General features: G+C 38.2%; 1 protein-coding gene across 6 annotated transcripts in view; it reads left to right on the forward strand.

Moving 5' to 3' along the window:
- The window catches only part of LOC126857516 (ETS translocation variant 1-like), an 83,083-nt gene that overhangs the window by 18,269 nt on the left and 47,601 nt on the right, over positions 1–17,213 (forward strand). For all 6 annotated transcript variants that reach the window (XM_050607010.1, XM_050607012.1, XM_050607014.1 and 3 more), the window contains one exon: positions 13,457–13,673. Coding sequence is in view for 2 of the 6 variants with exons in the window: in XM_050607011.1 (XP_050462968.1) it covers positions 13,597–13,673 (77 nt within the window). In the remaining 4 variants the exon portion in view is untranslated. The remainder of the gene's footprint in view (positions 1–13,456; positions 13,674–17,213) is intronic.

Raw genomic sequence — 17,213 nt, forward strand, 5'->3', positions numbered from 1 at the left:
TGTAGAAGGGACTGGCGTCGCATTTCACGTGTGTACCCCGTTCGCTTTTTATTTAACTTCCTTCTGATATATCGAATTTTTCATACATTTTCGCATACTTTCCTCCACTTTGGCGCGTGACGTTTAATCGACGGTGTCATTAATGGACGGCGGCGCGCGCGCGCGAGATAATTCGTCGCATCGCGGGCTCGTTTGTCTCCCTACGAACGCCATAATTCTCCCTCTTTCTCCCCGGAATGATTCATTGATTTATTTTTATAGTTTAACGCTAAGTGGTGGCGCGCGCGCCCGCAACGCGGCGCATACCTAAAGATTTATCTAGGACACGCTGAAAGCAAGGGCCTTTGTCGCGTCACGTACCTTCTAAATATAAAATCTTTATAGCGCCCCGTTAAAGCGAGATCCCTCTCGACCCTTTCGGTTACAACGGAATCGCATCCATCCGCGCCCTGTGAATCTATTATACGAAGGTGCGACCGAAGACCCCTTCGCGAAACAGTCATTATACGCGTAATTTTATACAGTCTATCTCGAAACCTTGAAGAATCTAATAAAGTAAATGATCGACGGGTTGACTGATTGACTTGTATAAGGAATGCCTCGCAAGAGAGTCTGCATCGCGTAACACGCGTTTGTTTGCTCTACCTCTTCTTGTATACGACGAGTCGAGATCGTTATTCACCGCAGATTGTACGGCTAATTAGTACGTGTCGGTAGATGCGAGCGTACGATAGGACTCTCGCTGTCAAGCTCGGCTCGCTGTCACTGATCGAAAACACCTTAAATCTTGTACCACTGCTCGCGGGCTCTCCTCGGTAACGAATTAACCGCTCGTACGTATAAATAGTCATGGTAATGTGTGCGAGAAGGAGAAAAAGAGAGAGAGAGAGAGAGAGCATCGCACGCGTCGTTTGCAAACCGCGGAATGCGTATCGGGTTGGTTACCATAGAAATACGAGATTATACGGCTGGTAAGTTACAATTTATCGTCAAACTAATAACGTAGAAACAGCGTTCTTTTTATAATAAAATATTTTTAGAGAGAGTCGCGCGCGCGGAAAAAGATGTCGCGGTACAAATTCGAACGAATTCCGTCCACGTGAGTATTCTTGATTTACCGCGGAAAGAGCGCTTCTTCGAGCGAACAGAGCACAGAATTATGAGACACGAAGAAGAGGTGTGAAGCCGCGCCGAGGGAGCGTTAGAACGAGCGCGGATGACGGAATTATTATTCTCGACCGTCTGTCTGATGTCTCTCTCGTTTCCACGATCCTCGGTAGTTCTCTTCGTTCTTCCAACAAAAGTAGCCTGTTACATTTCCGTGTACGCGGACCCTATCGGAAGTATCTGTTTGTTTAAGATTCGGGGAAAGCTCACGACTACATGAGATATATGGAAATTGCAAAATTTACCCTTAATGTTGAATGTTTGAATAGTATATAAACTCAGTTAGACTTGAAATGTTATAATTTAAAAAAAGAAAGTTCTTGGAAGAAAGAGAGAAAGAGAGAGAAAGGAAATTTATATAAGATTATTTTGTGATATATCTTGTTTGATTAGGAACTTTTTTTCAGATACTATGAGATATTTAGTTTGAAAAATATATAGTCGTGACTAAGTGACATTATATTTGTCGAGATAATCATTCTTGAAAATGTAAAGGAAATTTTTATATCCCTTTGTTATAACACTGAATCTCGTTAGATATTGCTTGAGAGTAATGTTCTTTGAGATGCTAAAAGGCATTCAGCGCGATAAATTTATTCGCGATAGAGCCGTCGTGCTGTCCGAGAGAATCATGAAGAAGATAGGCTCGGGGAGCAAATGGGAATCTTTCGTCGCAATTCTATCGTGCGGAGTCCTCTCGGTTGTCATCGGCTGAAAACCATGAATTGTCTCGCGGCTCTTGCTGGGAATACTAGCTCCGTTATTCGTCACAGCTTCCTCCGATTTTTATTTTTCTAGTGACAGACGAAAGAGGCTCGATAAAATGTGACTTGCTTTTCTACTTGTTGAATATATATATTTTTTTTTTCCTGTTATATATCTCCGTTACTTTTTTACAGTTCTAGTCATTTTTCTATGAAATGTAACGCAAAATAAAAAACGTCATTATTTATTTCGTATTCCTCAGAAAAATTCAATGTCATAAACGCGAGAAGAACGACGGCGGGCAATCAGCGACTCGATTTCGACCGTAGTCGTAACGAAGAAAATCGTAACGCACGTCGTATAAATTTAGAACATTGTTTTCCGGTCGACTAAATTCCATCGTGAGTAATCGTTTCCTAAATCCGGCCTCGCTAATTTCGACGATTTTCTCGCCGTGCAACGGTAAACTACGCAGAGAATTGTACTGTATTTGCAGACATTAGGTAATACAACTTGTAATACGATGGAAAAAAAGATTTATTTACGAATTCGAATAATTCTTAAGCCCTTGTACAACGGGGATGGTTTGATTACACGAAAAGATACATAAAAAATTTACAAGTTCAACATTCATTTTTGATAAAGAGAGAGAACGCGTAAGCATTTCCCCCAATAAGCCTTTCGTACGGAAATGTGTTTATTATTAACTCTTTTGGATCGACACGTATATCTCTTTGAAGAAGTCTTCGACAGTAGCATAACCGACCAAATAGCGGTTCCAGGTACCGTTTGCGCGAAAAGAAAAGCTCCGCTTGGATTCTTTTTAACGCCTCGCTAAAGTCATAATATTCGCGGCAAACGAGAACAAACAATGCCTCGTCATTTTCTCGGAAGAGTGTCAATAATGTAGATGATTTTTTAAACGGTTAATCCCTGAATTAAATAGAAGCAAGGTTCAAATATTGCAGCGTTTTCGATTGACAGTTAATGAGGACAAATTTTCTCACACTTAATGTATCGCATTTTTCTTTTTTTTTATTTTTTAATTTTCTGGGAACTATAACGAATGAATGTCCCTCTTGTAACCGCAAGCGTCGTTGCGTGAAATAGTTTCCTGTTCTTCGTCCGCGTCCAATGGACCAGTACGACATACCAGTTCACATGCGCCCGCTTCGTGTATGCCGTATGCGATGCACCTGAATGAGGATGCTGATGGAGGGGAAAAGAGAGGAGAGAGAGAGAGGAGAAGAAGAAGGGAAATGGAACGATGAGATTATTAAAGGCGGAAAACGGAGAATTTGAATGATCGTGAAAATATTTTAATATTCTCCGAAACTTCATAATAATAAAATATAATAAAAATATATAATTAATAATATATAAATATAATAATAACCTTAATACATTATACGCACAATCACGTTTCCCATAGCGCCCATGCACCATGATGCCATGAAGGTAAACGATGCAGGTAGTATAGCACGCGGTCGGGTCATTAACGATGGGAGGAAGCAACGGGTAAGACCGGAAGCCACGCACGGAGATGTGACTTGCGAGGTGTGCGCGGCGATGTGCCCTCCCGTTTGGGCCTCCCCACCGATCGGTCGAGGAGTATATAACTCGTGTCGACGACGGTCAACAACCGAAGATATCGAAGCTATCTATTCTCGTGCCACGCTCGTACGATGAACCGCGAAGGCGTTCGCGCGCTTCGAGAAAATGCACGGCTAACCGGATAATATTGACATGAATTTTAAATTCGGCGCCCGGAATATGTACATACATATACGTTCTCCCCTCTCCCTCCCCCTCTTTTCTCTTTACGCGCGATTTGCCATGCGGAAACCATGCTGCAGAATCCTTGAGGAAGACGTATCGCTTCCGGTTGTGCTTCGAGAGTTCTTCTCTTCATCGCAAAAAGAACGGTTGCACGCAAAAACGGTTACGCGTGTAATTTTCTTTTTCATAATTTTTCGACATATTTTTTGCCTTTTTTTTTTTCTTTTTTTCTTTTACATTTTATAGGATGATGAAATTATTTGTACGAGAAAAGGGAATAGATTCGTATAAATTGGACGTTAGCAGAGAAAGTTTCAGAACAAAGTTTGCATCTCTCTTTTTTTCTAATTAAGTATGCACGGATATTTCTTAGGGCGTGTGCTGTTTGGTAACGACTTTTCAGGATGTTTCGTCCAATTTTCACGGTGCGCGAGCGTGGGATTTGGTGGATGTGTCGAGACCTGCCGAGGTTGAAAAAAAAGTTTTTCCCCATAAGGGAGTTTTTCGGATGAAGGCGCGCTGGACCAACACGCTGCCCCGGATATGCACCGGGCCGGAAAGAGATCCCTCATTCTTTCCACGGAAAAAGATGCGAGGGAAAAGAGAAAATGATGTAGAGCGGACAGTGAATGAAATTCGTATCTTGAATCTTTTTAGCCTTCAGAAGTTAGTTGATCGAGAAAAGAATTAAATAAAAAGATTGACATGTGATCTTGACGCTAATTGAAACAGTCATTACTATCGATGTTCACGGACAAACTTTATCGCTCAATTGCCGTCACCAATGATAGGACGTAACTGTGAAAACACGTCGCCTGTCAGAACGCTGTCGTCGCCCGGATAGATTACATCGTCCGTAGTAAACGCGTTCCTTCCGAAGACGTCGAAAATCTGCCGCGAGCAAAATTTCGAGAATCCGTCTCTTACATTGAGTTTTACGAGGCTTTCTAAATCTGCCAGAGGTATAATTGTAAAGATTAACATCTACAATATCCTTGCGAATCCTTGTGCGTGCGCGAGACTTAATTCTATGATTAATTAATAAATTGGGCAACTGCTTCCTTAATGAGAGATTTTAATGTATCCACTTCTATCTGAGTCTACTAGCGATTTTTCGAGACGGAAAGGGGGGGAGGGGGTTTGGGGGATATAGAAGAGGGGGAGCCTCCCCTTCGATGTAATTACCACGGTCACGGTCGGCGGCGTCCCTGCGAGCGCACCTGCCCAACGAAACAGAAACCACGGCCGTAATAAATGTTACGCCGCGTAGCGCGTGCGCTTGCAATTACGCACGTGCGATCGCGTTGTATGTGTTTACTTGCGTTGCGAGCCATGGATCGTTTCAACAGCGGTCTTTCCCGACGCGATTAACGTTATAAGTCAAGTTCACTATTATACGCATTGCGAAAAAAAAACAAGGTGATTCGCAAACTGATGACGCTTAAGTAAATTCGGACGCTTATGACATATCTTTATGCGCGCGCATCTCCTCTTATCTCAAAATGAAAATTTAAAATAAATTGGCATTATTTGCGAACTACTTATTCTGCTGCTAGTTTCTAAAAAGGCAGAAAAATTAAATATTCTTTAAGACTGCAAAAAAAAAAAAAATCAAAATAAAACACAGGCAAGAGCGCAGAAAATTATGACGCAAATAAATCTTTACATTTTTAAAAAGAAAAAGATATTTAATAGAACGTTTTCATTTTATAATATTTTTCTAAATCCTACTATATATGACAGATTTTTTTTTTTTTTTTTTTTTGTTTAACAATGTTGTTGAAGATGTGGACCGCAACGTGCGATTAAAAATGTTTCTCTTTTTAAAAATTTAAAAATTTATTTACACCGCAATCTCCTGCGTTCTTATTTGCCTATCTTTTGTTTTATTTTAGTTTTTAAAAAGAATAGAATAATAAAAAGATGATCTCTGGTAGTTAAAAAAATGGAATAGAATAGAATAATAAAGAGATGATTTCTGGTAAAAGAAGTTAAGATTTTTGAGGACATCTTAAAAGCGAACAAAGAAAACGGGTCACATCGACTCGGGTCCCGTAAACGACGGGAACTGTTCGAGATAAAAGTTTGCAGTATTTTCAAGCGAAAGAAGGCAGCCCCTTACTTCTCGTTTGCTGAAACTCGCGAGCGAGAGAACGAGTCGTCGTAAATCCCTATTATTCGCGTGGAGAGCCAGATGTCCTCTTTCTTGAAAAAAACTTGTTGATCGAGTTCAAAGACGAGAATATAGCGTACAGCTAAGCTAGAAATCCCGGGTCTTTCCCGCGATAATTATTTCAATTATTTTTATCGTGATAATTGTTAAATTCAGCAAAAAAAAATATTATATTTGAAGACTTCACTTCAAGTCTACGAAATTGTGAATTTTGTGATTGAAATCTCTTGGCGGTTATCGACCTTGAAGATACGGTCGATATAATTATGTCGCTCACGATTAAAGAGAATATAATATATTCCGGTTTATGCGTGACGATATAAAAAGTCGAATAGTAATTTAAGACTAAGTATCTTATGGTTGGCAGGTGCTAGATATATGGCGCGCTATGAGGAACGCGATGATTACATGTCGAATAGTGCGATCATAAATCAGCAGAGTTGCCGCTGTCAAATTATCGACGTGTTTCTTATTTGTAAGAAATATTCTTGTACTGTAATTCTCTCTGAGGTAATACATGAATACATACTATGTGAAACGATTTTTTCCGGAATTTTCGAGATATCGTGGAAAAATGTTTTCCAATCGGAAGTCGCGCGTACGGTTTGCTTAGAATTATAGAGAGAATTATTTAACTGATAAAAATAAAATAAATTGTTATGCGTGTTTGATTCATTCGCACAAAGAAATATTGCCATAATAATTTAGAAGCTACTAATCTTCGGAGAGGAGATGAAGAAAAAAGATGAAATAAGTAAATTTTTATACGAGAAATAGAGGAAAAAAAAAGGATGAACACGCGAGATGATAGCACGAAGCATCGCAAATTGGCACGTGCTTCGAACACGTTTGAAACAGCGCGACCGCAAATCAGGACGCGAGTAGATCTTTCTATCTCTCTCTCTCTTTTTCCTTCCCCTTCTGCACTCTCGATCGTTTGTAATTCGATGCAACGATCCGGACCAATGCTTTCGCATCCTCCTATTTGGTCGCCGACATTAGGAGCGATTTAAATTCATGGCGATCGAAATTAAGGTCGCCCCGGACGTTTCGCTCTTGCCCGACCGACCTGCGTTTCACTGTGCCATTACGAGATGCCCTCCCACTACGAGAGACTTGTTCATAGGCGACTCATTGTATTCAAAGGTGTTCACCATTATAATTTTCGTCCCGCGACGAAACAAACGTGCCTAGTCCCTAAATCAAATTCTCGTCGAGCAATTCCGCGTGATTTAAATGCCATCGTTCTCGTCCGTTTTTTTTTTCTAGATTAATAACTTTGAATATTAAAATAAAATTATAGTTAATATCAACATTATTCTTTTATAATATTTTATGCGATTAGAGAATTTATGAGAGAAACGAAAAAAAAAAAAACATTATAAAAATTCACGTACAGAAAAAGAAGACAATAAGTGAAAAAGCGAATGAGAGAGAAGAAAGCAAAGGGAGATGAGAGACAAAGCTCGAGCCGACAGGAAATATGATGTATAAAGATGATTTATAATAATAAACACGTGTCTTTCCGTGAAGGACTTTAAAATATTGTGGCTTGTTCCGATTGGCGTTAATATCATCATTCCGATATCCTTAAATATCGATTTGAACGATGTCCTTGGAAGCGCGACTGGTCGTGGCTAAATATAATTTATCCTTGAAGGCTTCTTGTTCTCTAATGTTGTTTGTGTCGAGCGTGCTCGTCAGTCTGAGAAGATATGTAAATTAACAGCAGGATCGGCAGGATTCTCACGTCGATTTCAACCCTACCGCATTTGAAGTAGGAATTTGGAGATTCGAAGGAAGAGAGGGTGGTCACATCCCAAAATCAAGATGTTGTGACGAGGCTTCATCGTTCAGAATTCGGAATGAGCCTGATACCGGATGCGCAATCGTATCTTTTTTTCATATCATAAGCAAACATATAGATGATATATAAAAGCAGTAAAAAATCATACAACTGACGTATTGAGATATAATTTATTACAATTAGATCTTACGTTAATTTTGTTAAAAAAAAATTAAATCAGTTTGATGCGGTTTTGTGTATAATAGAAAAAAAAGCATTATAAGAGAGAAAGAGAGAGAGAGAGAAATAGCGAACGCTTGCAATTGAGATGCACGCTACGTTTTCACCTGTCGACGAACACAGCAGCCATCTTTGTTTTTGATTGCCGAAACACGCCTAATTATTTATTCTTCGCGTACACGACGATTCCTATCCACACGTGTGAATCTTCGGGACAGGTCGAACTTTCGATGAACATACTAATGGCGATACCTTCGAATGAGAACATCAAGAACGAGAAAGCTTTCGATTTTTACACATTTCTTTTATTTGCACGAATTAAATTAATTCGGTGCTTTTTATTTGCAAAATTAGGACAAAGTAAATCAAACATGTTATGTTTTTCATGTCAATCGATTCTTTCTAAATAAAATTGACCTGTAAGAATTAAATTTCTATAATAATTAATTAGATATATATATCTTACTCGTGATAGCGACTATGGATGAAAGTGATATAAGTTATGCTTTTAATCGAAGGAAGAAAATTGTAATTTATATTCCAAAACCGTAGGCGCGATAACGTAACCAGCCATATGACAAATGTGCTGACGTTTTTAATTAAAATAATGTTCACTCTCTTATTCCCATAATAACTTTGGCCAGAATGGAGGAACTTGGCACGCGTTTACTCATACGAATGCCTTATTTTGGCTCGTGATTCGCAGGAAGCTTCCCCGCGACACGTTCGTTGTACACTTCTTCCTGCCGCGATTTCTCGTCCTATATTTAGAAGACGGCGATTACACAAGTGCAATATATATGTATAATATTGCAATATTACTCGTCGTTGTACGAGGAAATGAAAAACGAATATTGCAATAAATGTGTATTTATTTATTAAATTATATTAATATACGAGCTACGATATTTTTCTCGTCAAAATTCTATTGTATCTCTTTGTTTGTATATTATTTTTATTTTATTCCTCGTGATTTTAGAGAAGAATGTAATAATAATAATAATAATAACAATTCTGCGTTCTTATTGTTAGTAGACTTTGTCGCAGCTGTTTTGACATATGATCGATTGTCACGGCGACACTAATTAGGAGATGATGACGAGAATAAATATCGAAGATTTGTGATGAACAACGTGCGAACAACGCATGAATGATCGTGACTTTTCGTTTCGAGGGACAAAGCACGTTCATTTATCGCACGCCGGATGCGTAAAGGTTTCTAGCATTAATCCATCCAGAAATCCTTGATACGCATTCTGAGATCAAGAGAGATCCTTTGGAAATATAATAAAATTGATTTGCATAAGATTAACGGGAGGCAAGCGCTGTATTCTTGCATTTCCGTTCGAGACTTAGCATTTCAACAATTTCACATTTAAATTTTAGAATATAACGGGTGTGCGTATGTGCGCGCGCGACGAATGTAGTTTCAAGTTCTCAGATTTTCATATGAAGTGGATAATCAAGAATGCGTCTTTGCCACACGGCAAAGATGTTGCGAGACGGCGAGATTTCTACTCTCCTCGTACAGATATAACTGCTTTCTCGACTGGTTTAGACATCGGAATCGCGAGGCGAGTATTTTCATATCATGTGCTCGCAACAGATGCAGACTGCAAATTGCAATTCCAGCTAAAAGCAAAAAGAGATGGAGGCTTTTTCTTATTAAGTCTATCTCCGAGCGCTCTCGAGGCTCTCATAAATTTAATTATATCGAACCAATATGTTGAATAAACATTATCGCCATATGATTATAAGCCCTCGTAATATAGATACGCAGTCGCAACTGCTATCGCGACTATTACCGGCATATTACGCGGGCGAACGTGATTTCCGGATGACTTAACGGAAAGTAAATTATTGTTGGCGTATATTTTACTGGCGTATTTAGAGTGGGTCGACCGCGCGTCGAGCACTCTAGATTTACGTTCGCGTCCGGTACTTGAGTTCTCGCTGCAAACTCCGTGCATCGCTATGTATAGAAAGAGAGAGTGTACGCCAGTAAATATTATAATTATATATTTCGCCTGCAGTAGGATATATTATTTATTCTCAAGAGACTTTGTATTAAACACCGGCTATTGAATATATCATCTTGAAAAATTTATGCGACGCGCGCAATCTTTCATGCTGGAATGTGGAATCGAAGAATAACAAAGTCACTCATCTCTCGTTTTTTTTTTTTTTTTTTTTTTTTTTCCTGACATTTTTATGTATTAATATATTAGAAACCCGTGTGTTCCCGCTAATTCAAATGTACGATATAATAGACTCGTGGGTGCGACCGGTTCTCTCTCTCTCATCTCCTACAGAGGAGTCCAACAATAGCGTTGCCCGTCTCGACTCTGTCTTTGGAGGAATATCTATCGCGAATAAAGAGACGATATAAATTACCCTACTACTCATCCTTGCCAATGAACCGCTTCCGAAAGGATTTACGATGCGTGGATTTTTTCTCGCGACGAAAATTCGTCGTGCCACGGCCGATCGCGCAAATCACGGACGCGAAGTGAATTATCATTCTCGATTCCGCCGTGATTTTATAACGACGATGATACGTTTGCGTTTAATCGCGGTGTACTTTATTACCGCGACTGTCGCGCTTATCCTCGCGAGCGCTTAAAAAGTAGCGTCTTATAAATGGCTGGCTGAAAATTATCGATTCCCGGGGGAGAAACATCGATCGTTACAGAGTATGCATTACACACGGGGCGATAAATCGAATAAGATAAACGAAAAGAGAGAGACGTTCACCTCGATGCTTGGTTGTGTAACGCGCGAGAGCAATGGATTCGCGAGGAATGGCGTGGAATTTATGATATCCGTTCCGGTAATGCTGATCATTCACCGAAACAATCATATTCCACCTTGCTTTGAAAAATTGCTCGCATTACATCATGCACCGCCGTTCTTATTTCCGTTCGACACGCTGTTTAATTAACTTTATTGTTCGCGGGGGTTGCTATACGATTCCTCTCATCGTGGAGACTCGCGTCAATTCAGAAATCGGATTATAAAAATGTCACTCGTCAAGCGCGATATTGACATTTTATCGGTTTATTATAGCTCTTCTTATAGCCCGCAAGGTTCTCACGATATCGCCCGCGATATCGCTTTACAAAGTGTTTTCATCATATCTTTGGAGCAAACGACTTCCTTCCGTCCTCTGATTAACATAATTCTTTGCAACGCGTTGCTCGCATTAATACGAGCGCATGTAGCGAGGCGATTGCACGTGCATCCGCGTGAAAGAAAAACATGACTTAAAAGAGAGATCAATATTCTTCGATTCATTCTTTACTCTGTCATAACGGATTAGCACCGTTTATTTCAATCAGCACGGATTGCAAGCAGTTTGTCAGATTGTAGATTTTATTCAGCATTATTTAATTGAATTTAATAATTATCCTATTTCTCATTATACCTTCTTCTCCCATCAAATTTCTTTTTAAATTTTATTTTTGTTATCAGGATATAGCCGATGTAACCGCCACTTAAATAATTTCTTATTAACGATCGCCATTTTCGTTTATCTACTCTTAATATACTTCGATAATAGCTTAATTATTATTTGACGCTTTACTCGAAGAATAATATAAATAATATATGTTTTCATGAATAATAATTCATGCAAACATGTTGTAGCGACGCAAAATTTCTCATGTACTCTTGACTGTACTCGCTGACATATTTATTCGCTCTCAGTCAATTTAACTATCATATCTGTCTTAAACAATCTTACCTGTCGATTATTTCGCGATAAAAAAAAAATAAAATAAAAGTTAACTGTAATAAAGTATTCCTCAACGTAATTCCGAAGCGATATCGGATATCCGTCCGATTCGTGGAATTCGCGTATATTATGTTACTTCGTAGCTCCTTCCTCCGGCTAGTCGGAAACATAACTCCACTCGTTAAGGCGATTTTCTAGCGCGCTGTGATTAAAACACACACAAAGCGGCCGCGTTGCGTTCTTTTACGAAGGCGTACGTAGGGGGCCGCCTAAAGAACGCTCTGCGCAAGTGGCTAATATGGTGGAAATTACTGACCGCCTCTCATAAATCGATGTAACCTGCGATTTGCATCGGCGAGGCGCACCGTGAAGCCTCATTATGTCTCGTGACATTAATATACGATAGTTGTTAAAGTCTCCGCTTCTGCAAGTCGTATATCGCTCTGATTTGCCGAGAGAGGCCTTCAAGGATCCTTATCACTCTCTGGGTTCGGATTACTTAAGGATCTCGTGAATCACACTTACTTTAGCGTTTAATATTACGTGTTTTATTCGAGAAAAAATACAATAGCATAGGAAAAATCATTAAAGAAATTAATCTTTTCATTCTATTTAATAATTCAATTTTTTTTTTTTGTTGGATATTTTACACAGAGATAGAAATCTATCGAATTAACATTACAAATACAACGAACTGCGAAACATGATTTATAAACATATAATTAACCAACTCCTAGACAATTATTAGCAGTTATAGTGATTATCTTTTATCTCTTTTGTCATTATTGTACACTTCGCGCTGCTACGCACTGAAAAAAATAAGCCATTAAATAGAAATATAATGTCTTAAATGTCGGTTTTAAAATTCTGGTTTAAAATAAACATAGCTATTTTGTCTTGTTAACTTTATTCTTCGTTAAAAATAATAAGATGTTAATATATATTTTTATTATTTTATTTTGATACATTTTTAATATTTATGTCCTAAACATTGGCTGTTGAATTTTCAAAATCAAATCAAAAGCGTATAATTAATATAACGCATAATTATTATGTTCTTAGATATTTTCGATTTCTGCATTAAAAGAATAAGATTTATATCAATATATGCGCATTTAATATTTAAGCCAGTCAGATGTCAATGTTTCGCGACACGTGTCGCGAAATAACTTACTTATATATCTTGTATAATATATAATAATGCAAAGAGGTGTTATTCGAAATACAGTCATCAACGGAAATTGGATGTAATTGCGCATCTCGCGGCGGTTAATTCACGCAGCCGCTTATAAAATCCGATCTTATCTCATTCATACGTCGCACGTAATGCGCGTCGCTTGTGATTTCCCTGATAAAGTTCACTTCTGTGTATAATAAAAAATTATATATATATATATATATATAATTTATAAATATAATTAAATACGTATATTTAAATACGTGTATGTATTTAAATATATATATATATATATTTATAAATATAATTAAATACAGTATATATATATATATATATATATATATATATATATATATATGCATGTATAAAATTTTTTTGGATGTACTTTATATTCCTTGAGCGTAGGCAATGAGTTGAATTTTATGCGTATTGACGATTCTTTCTGTCATATGGAAGATTTGGATCGATCGCGATACACAAATCGTGTCTCAGATATCGATATGGGTCAGCAGCATCATAGAAGGAGAAAGAAATATGTTTTGTTTTTCTGGATTCCTTCTCTCTTCCTAGCGAGCGATCTCGGCGGAATAGCCGCCGCCTCCCTCGGGCTCTATTACTTATGCAGTCTACGTTGCCTTGCGTTGCAACGCCGCTTGCTTACCCCTTCGTATATAACGTGTACTTTATTCTTTCCAGATGCGCCGATAGCTACTGGCGATCCGCTCGTTTAACAGCGTAACGGCGAACGGCGACGAGAGTCAGAGGCAGAGCGCGAGCTAAGAAAAAAGAGAGGAGGGCAGGGGTGGAAGCAAAAGGAAAGGAGGGTCGAGAAGGGGATGCGTAGGAATGTAACGCGACGAAAATACGCGTCTGGCTTCTACGGAGGGTGCTCTGCAACAGAGAGAAGAGAGAGGTGAGCAATATATTTTCTGTCTAAATATTATTCTGCCAATAATTGTCCGTCCGCGACTGCTAATCTCAAACGCAGACTTAATTCATTATCGATCGAATCTGTTCCGCGTATAATTATTTATTTACCGGTATTTAAAATGGAACTCGTAGAATCCGTCGTCCGCGGAAACATGCGGAGGCATGACGGATATGAGACTTGGCACGCGTCGCTCCTCAAAAAATGCGACGTAAAAGAGAGAGAGAGAGAGAGAGAGGGCGGCAAGGAACAGAATACAAAAAAATGTTAACGAAGTACATGACGACGACGATAAATGCGCTTTACGATAATTACAGAAGCAAATAAAAAATAGTACTTGAATTAGAAAATTTTAATATTTTAATAAGCTTTTTATCATTTTTCTCTATTATAGATTAGATTATATATATTATAAGATATAAATAAAATAGAGAGAAAAAGAAACTATATAGATTATATAAATAATTAATAAAATAAAATAACTTATTTATATATTATTTAAAATTTTATTTAAAATAAATATTTAGAATGTGTTTTTTTTTTATTAGAAACTCTAATAATTAATAGAATTAATTATCTTTTTTACCCTTACATAAAACATTTGAAATAATACAAGAAGAAATAATATTTGAAATATACACAATTAATGCGCACACACAAACTTGAAAAATTTTAAATATTATTTTGAATAAAAATCTTTTTATATATATAATAATATTTTTAAAATTATTATTTTAATTTCAATTTCAATGTTTTCAATAAATAATCATTTTTATTAAGAAAAAGAATTTGTATTTGAAATGCTTACTTACTACTCTGTAAAGAAGAACGTCGGGGAATTTAGGGGAATTAGGGCTCTCATGCTCATTATCCGACTGATGATCGATCGTCGAACGCAAAGTATCATCGATCAGAAGAGCCTGCCCTAAATGCCGGTTCCGATGACGCTTTATTGAAATAATTCCATCGCTTTCCTTCCCGCGCGCAACCTGCGGGACATTATAATAATAGCGTGTCGGCTCGATTACTGTAATTTGGGCCATGAATTTCGTTAGTAACGGTCACGTTAGCATGCTATCCTATTTACTTTTTTAAAGAGCATAGAAATTATATAAAACATAATGAGATAAGGGATCTTGGGAAAATGATCAAAAAGAGAGAGAGAGAGAGTATTAAATGGGAGAGTGGAAAGAGCAGAGATCGTGTCGAGAATAAATAAATAAATAATGTACATGGCAAAAGAAGAACGAACGCCGGAAATAGACAGATATATAGTATCAGAATACCTATAGCACTTTTAAATAATCATCAATTATTACTTTATCAATGGCACATGCACGGGATCGTGTCATAGATCAACGAGGATCCATCGCTTCTAGATATCTCGAACATGTTTCGTGTACCGAAATCCTTCTCTATCGAAGATAATACGCGACGAAGGTGCATCGCGAAGATTATAGAGACGAGTACTCTTGTTGACATGCGTTCGAAACCGGTTTATTTCGCATTCGCGACGTGTTCGTTCGAATCTCCGTCGACAGTGTTTGGCGATAACGAAGCGATTCTTGGGCAACGCGGACTATCGGGCGATTTACAAGTAAGGGCTGAGATCAAAAAGAGGGATCGCTCTCGCGGATCGGTAAAGGCACGGCGGTGGTATCTTATAGGTTTGCAAGGTGCGCGGGAGAGAGAGGTCGACCTGGCCGCAGGGCGGATCCGCCGTGCCGACCGCCGAACGCTCGTAAAGCGCTAAATCGAATGGCCGGAGGGAATCGTAAAGCGTGTCGCGGCTCCGCGCGGTAGTGTGTGTGGTAGCGAGAGATTAAATTTAACTTTTTACGATGAGAACCGCGGGAGACCTGAAAGAGCGAAAACCACGAGCCGCGTGTACGGAGACCATTTTTGAATCATCGGCGCGAACGAGATATCGAACACATAGTGGCGTATTTCAAATGTAAATTATTGAAAATTATCATTTTAAATCATGTTTCGTGTTTAAAGGCGACATTATTTCGAAACGTATATTTCTTTTTCCACAAGAATGATAGACTTGTTGTGAAGTAAAAGTGTAACCGTCTATTTATTTTTTATCTTAATTTAAATTACAAAGATATCTATTATTCTTTTGATAGCTTTTTTACAAGCGTAATAAAGACAAAAATTTTGAGAGAAATAAGATGATTACAAATTCAGATATTTTATTGCTCATATTATAATGAGAATTAAATGACTTAATTAATTAATAACAACAGATTATATAAATATAATTTCTATTTTATTTCATATAATATTTTGTTTACTTGTAGATCCTAGAAAAATCGATGTCGCGTAAAAGAATTGGCAGAAATCTATTTTTAAAGTCATAATTTATGCTAAAGAAATGTGATTGACCGCTTTATTTAATTTTGACAATACGCATGGCGAAATAATTATGTCTCTTATGATGATCGAAGGACGGTTCTCAATAACAAGTGCTCTTTTTATTTGCGCAAAATTTTCGACAGGATCATGGAGAATCTTCAAGGATCTTGAAAGATTCTAGGTTCAACGTATTTATGATGTAATGTTTAAATTACGAAAGAACACTGCCCGCGCTTGATACGGATGGTGTCTCTCACGTCAAACTTGGAGAGGGAAATGTAGATAAATCGATAAGCCTTTTTATTAACTGTATGACCGGACATAAATATTTATACCGCGATAACGAGTTACACGCAGAGATTTACTAGATCGTTATAGTTTAAGGGCAAGGCTATAATAGAATAGTGCTCTCGAAATATATTATTCACCTGAATATATAAAAAAAAACGAAATTAATTTATATGAAATTGGGTCAATTAGGTATAAATAAGTAATATATGCAGCATTGTCCCAAAAAACAGACTAAATTATTCTGTCTATCTACATTGTATCGTCTGGCATGCTTCCTTGCACCATATAATACGTCGCACCGCACAATAAAATCGAAATGGCCGAGTCGCTGGAATTTAGAATTCTTGCTCAATTTCATTTACGATTCGAGAATACATCGCCGAGAACACACATCCGAGAAACCGTCGTCGTTCCCCACCACGTCGTCGTTCGCGGACTCTTAACGATGATTAATTCGAACGGGAGGGTGAGCAGCGTGACGTCACGCGCCCATTACACCACCGAGAAGCACGCTGCTATATTTTGACATCGCGCGGTATACATATTTCAGGATGGAAACACGCGGTAGCTTGAAACGCCACGATTTACTCGAAATGACGGACAGAAGAATCCTCCCCCTCTCGGTGTTGTACTTTTATTTGCAACGAGCTTGCGAAGCAGTCGCAGCTGCAACTCGCGCGCGCGCGATCGTATTTCGGGATGGAAATAAGCTCGTAACCTTCGGATTCTCGCGGTGCAACGCGCGTAAATATCTAAGCAACCTAAGAACTATTATGCGTCTCGGATAATCGCCAACGAGGACCGGATGCACCGAGCGATTTTTCGATTTGACACATTACGCGCATTTCGATCGTAAGTAAATCCAAAAATCTT

Source organism: Cataglyphis hispanica, chromosome 21 (assembly GCF_021464435.1).
Source record: "Cataglyphis hispanica isolate Lineage 1 chromosome 21, ULB_Chis1_1.0, whole genome shotgun sequence".
Classification (NCBI taxonomy): domain Eukaryota; kingdom Metazoa; phylum Arthropoda; class Insecta; order Hymenoptera; family Formicidae; genus Cataglyphis; species Cataglyphis hispanica.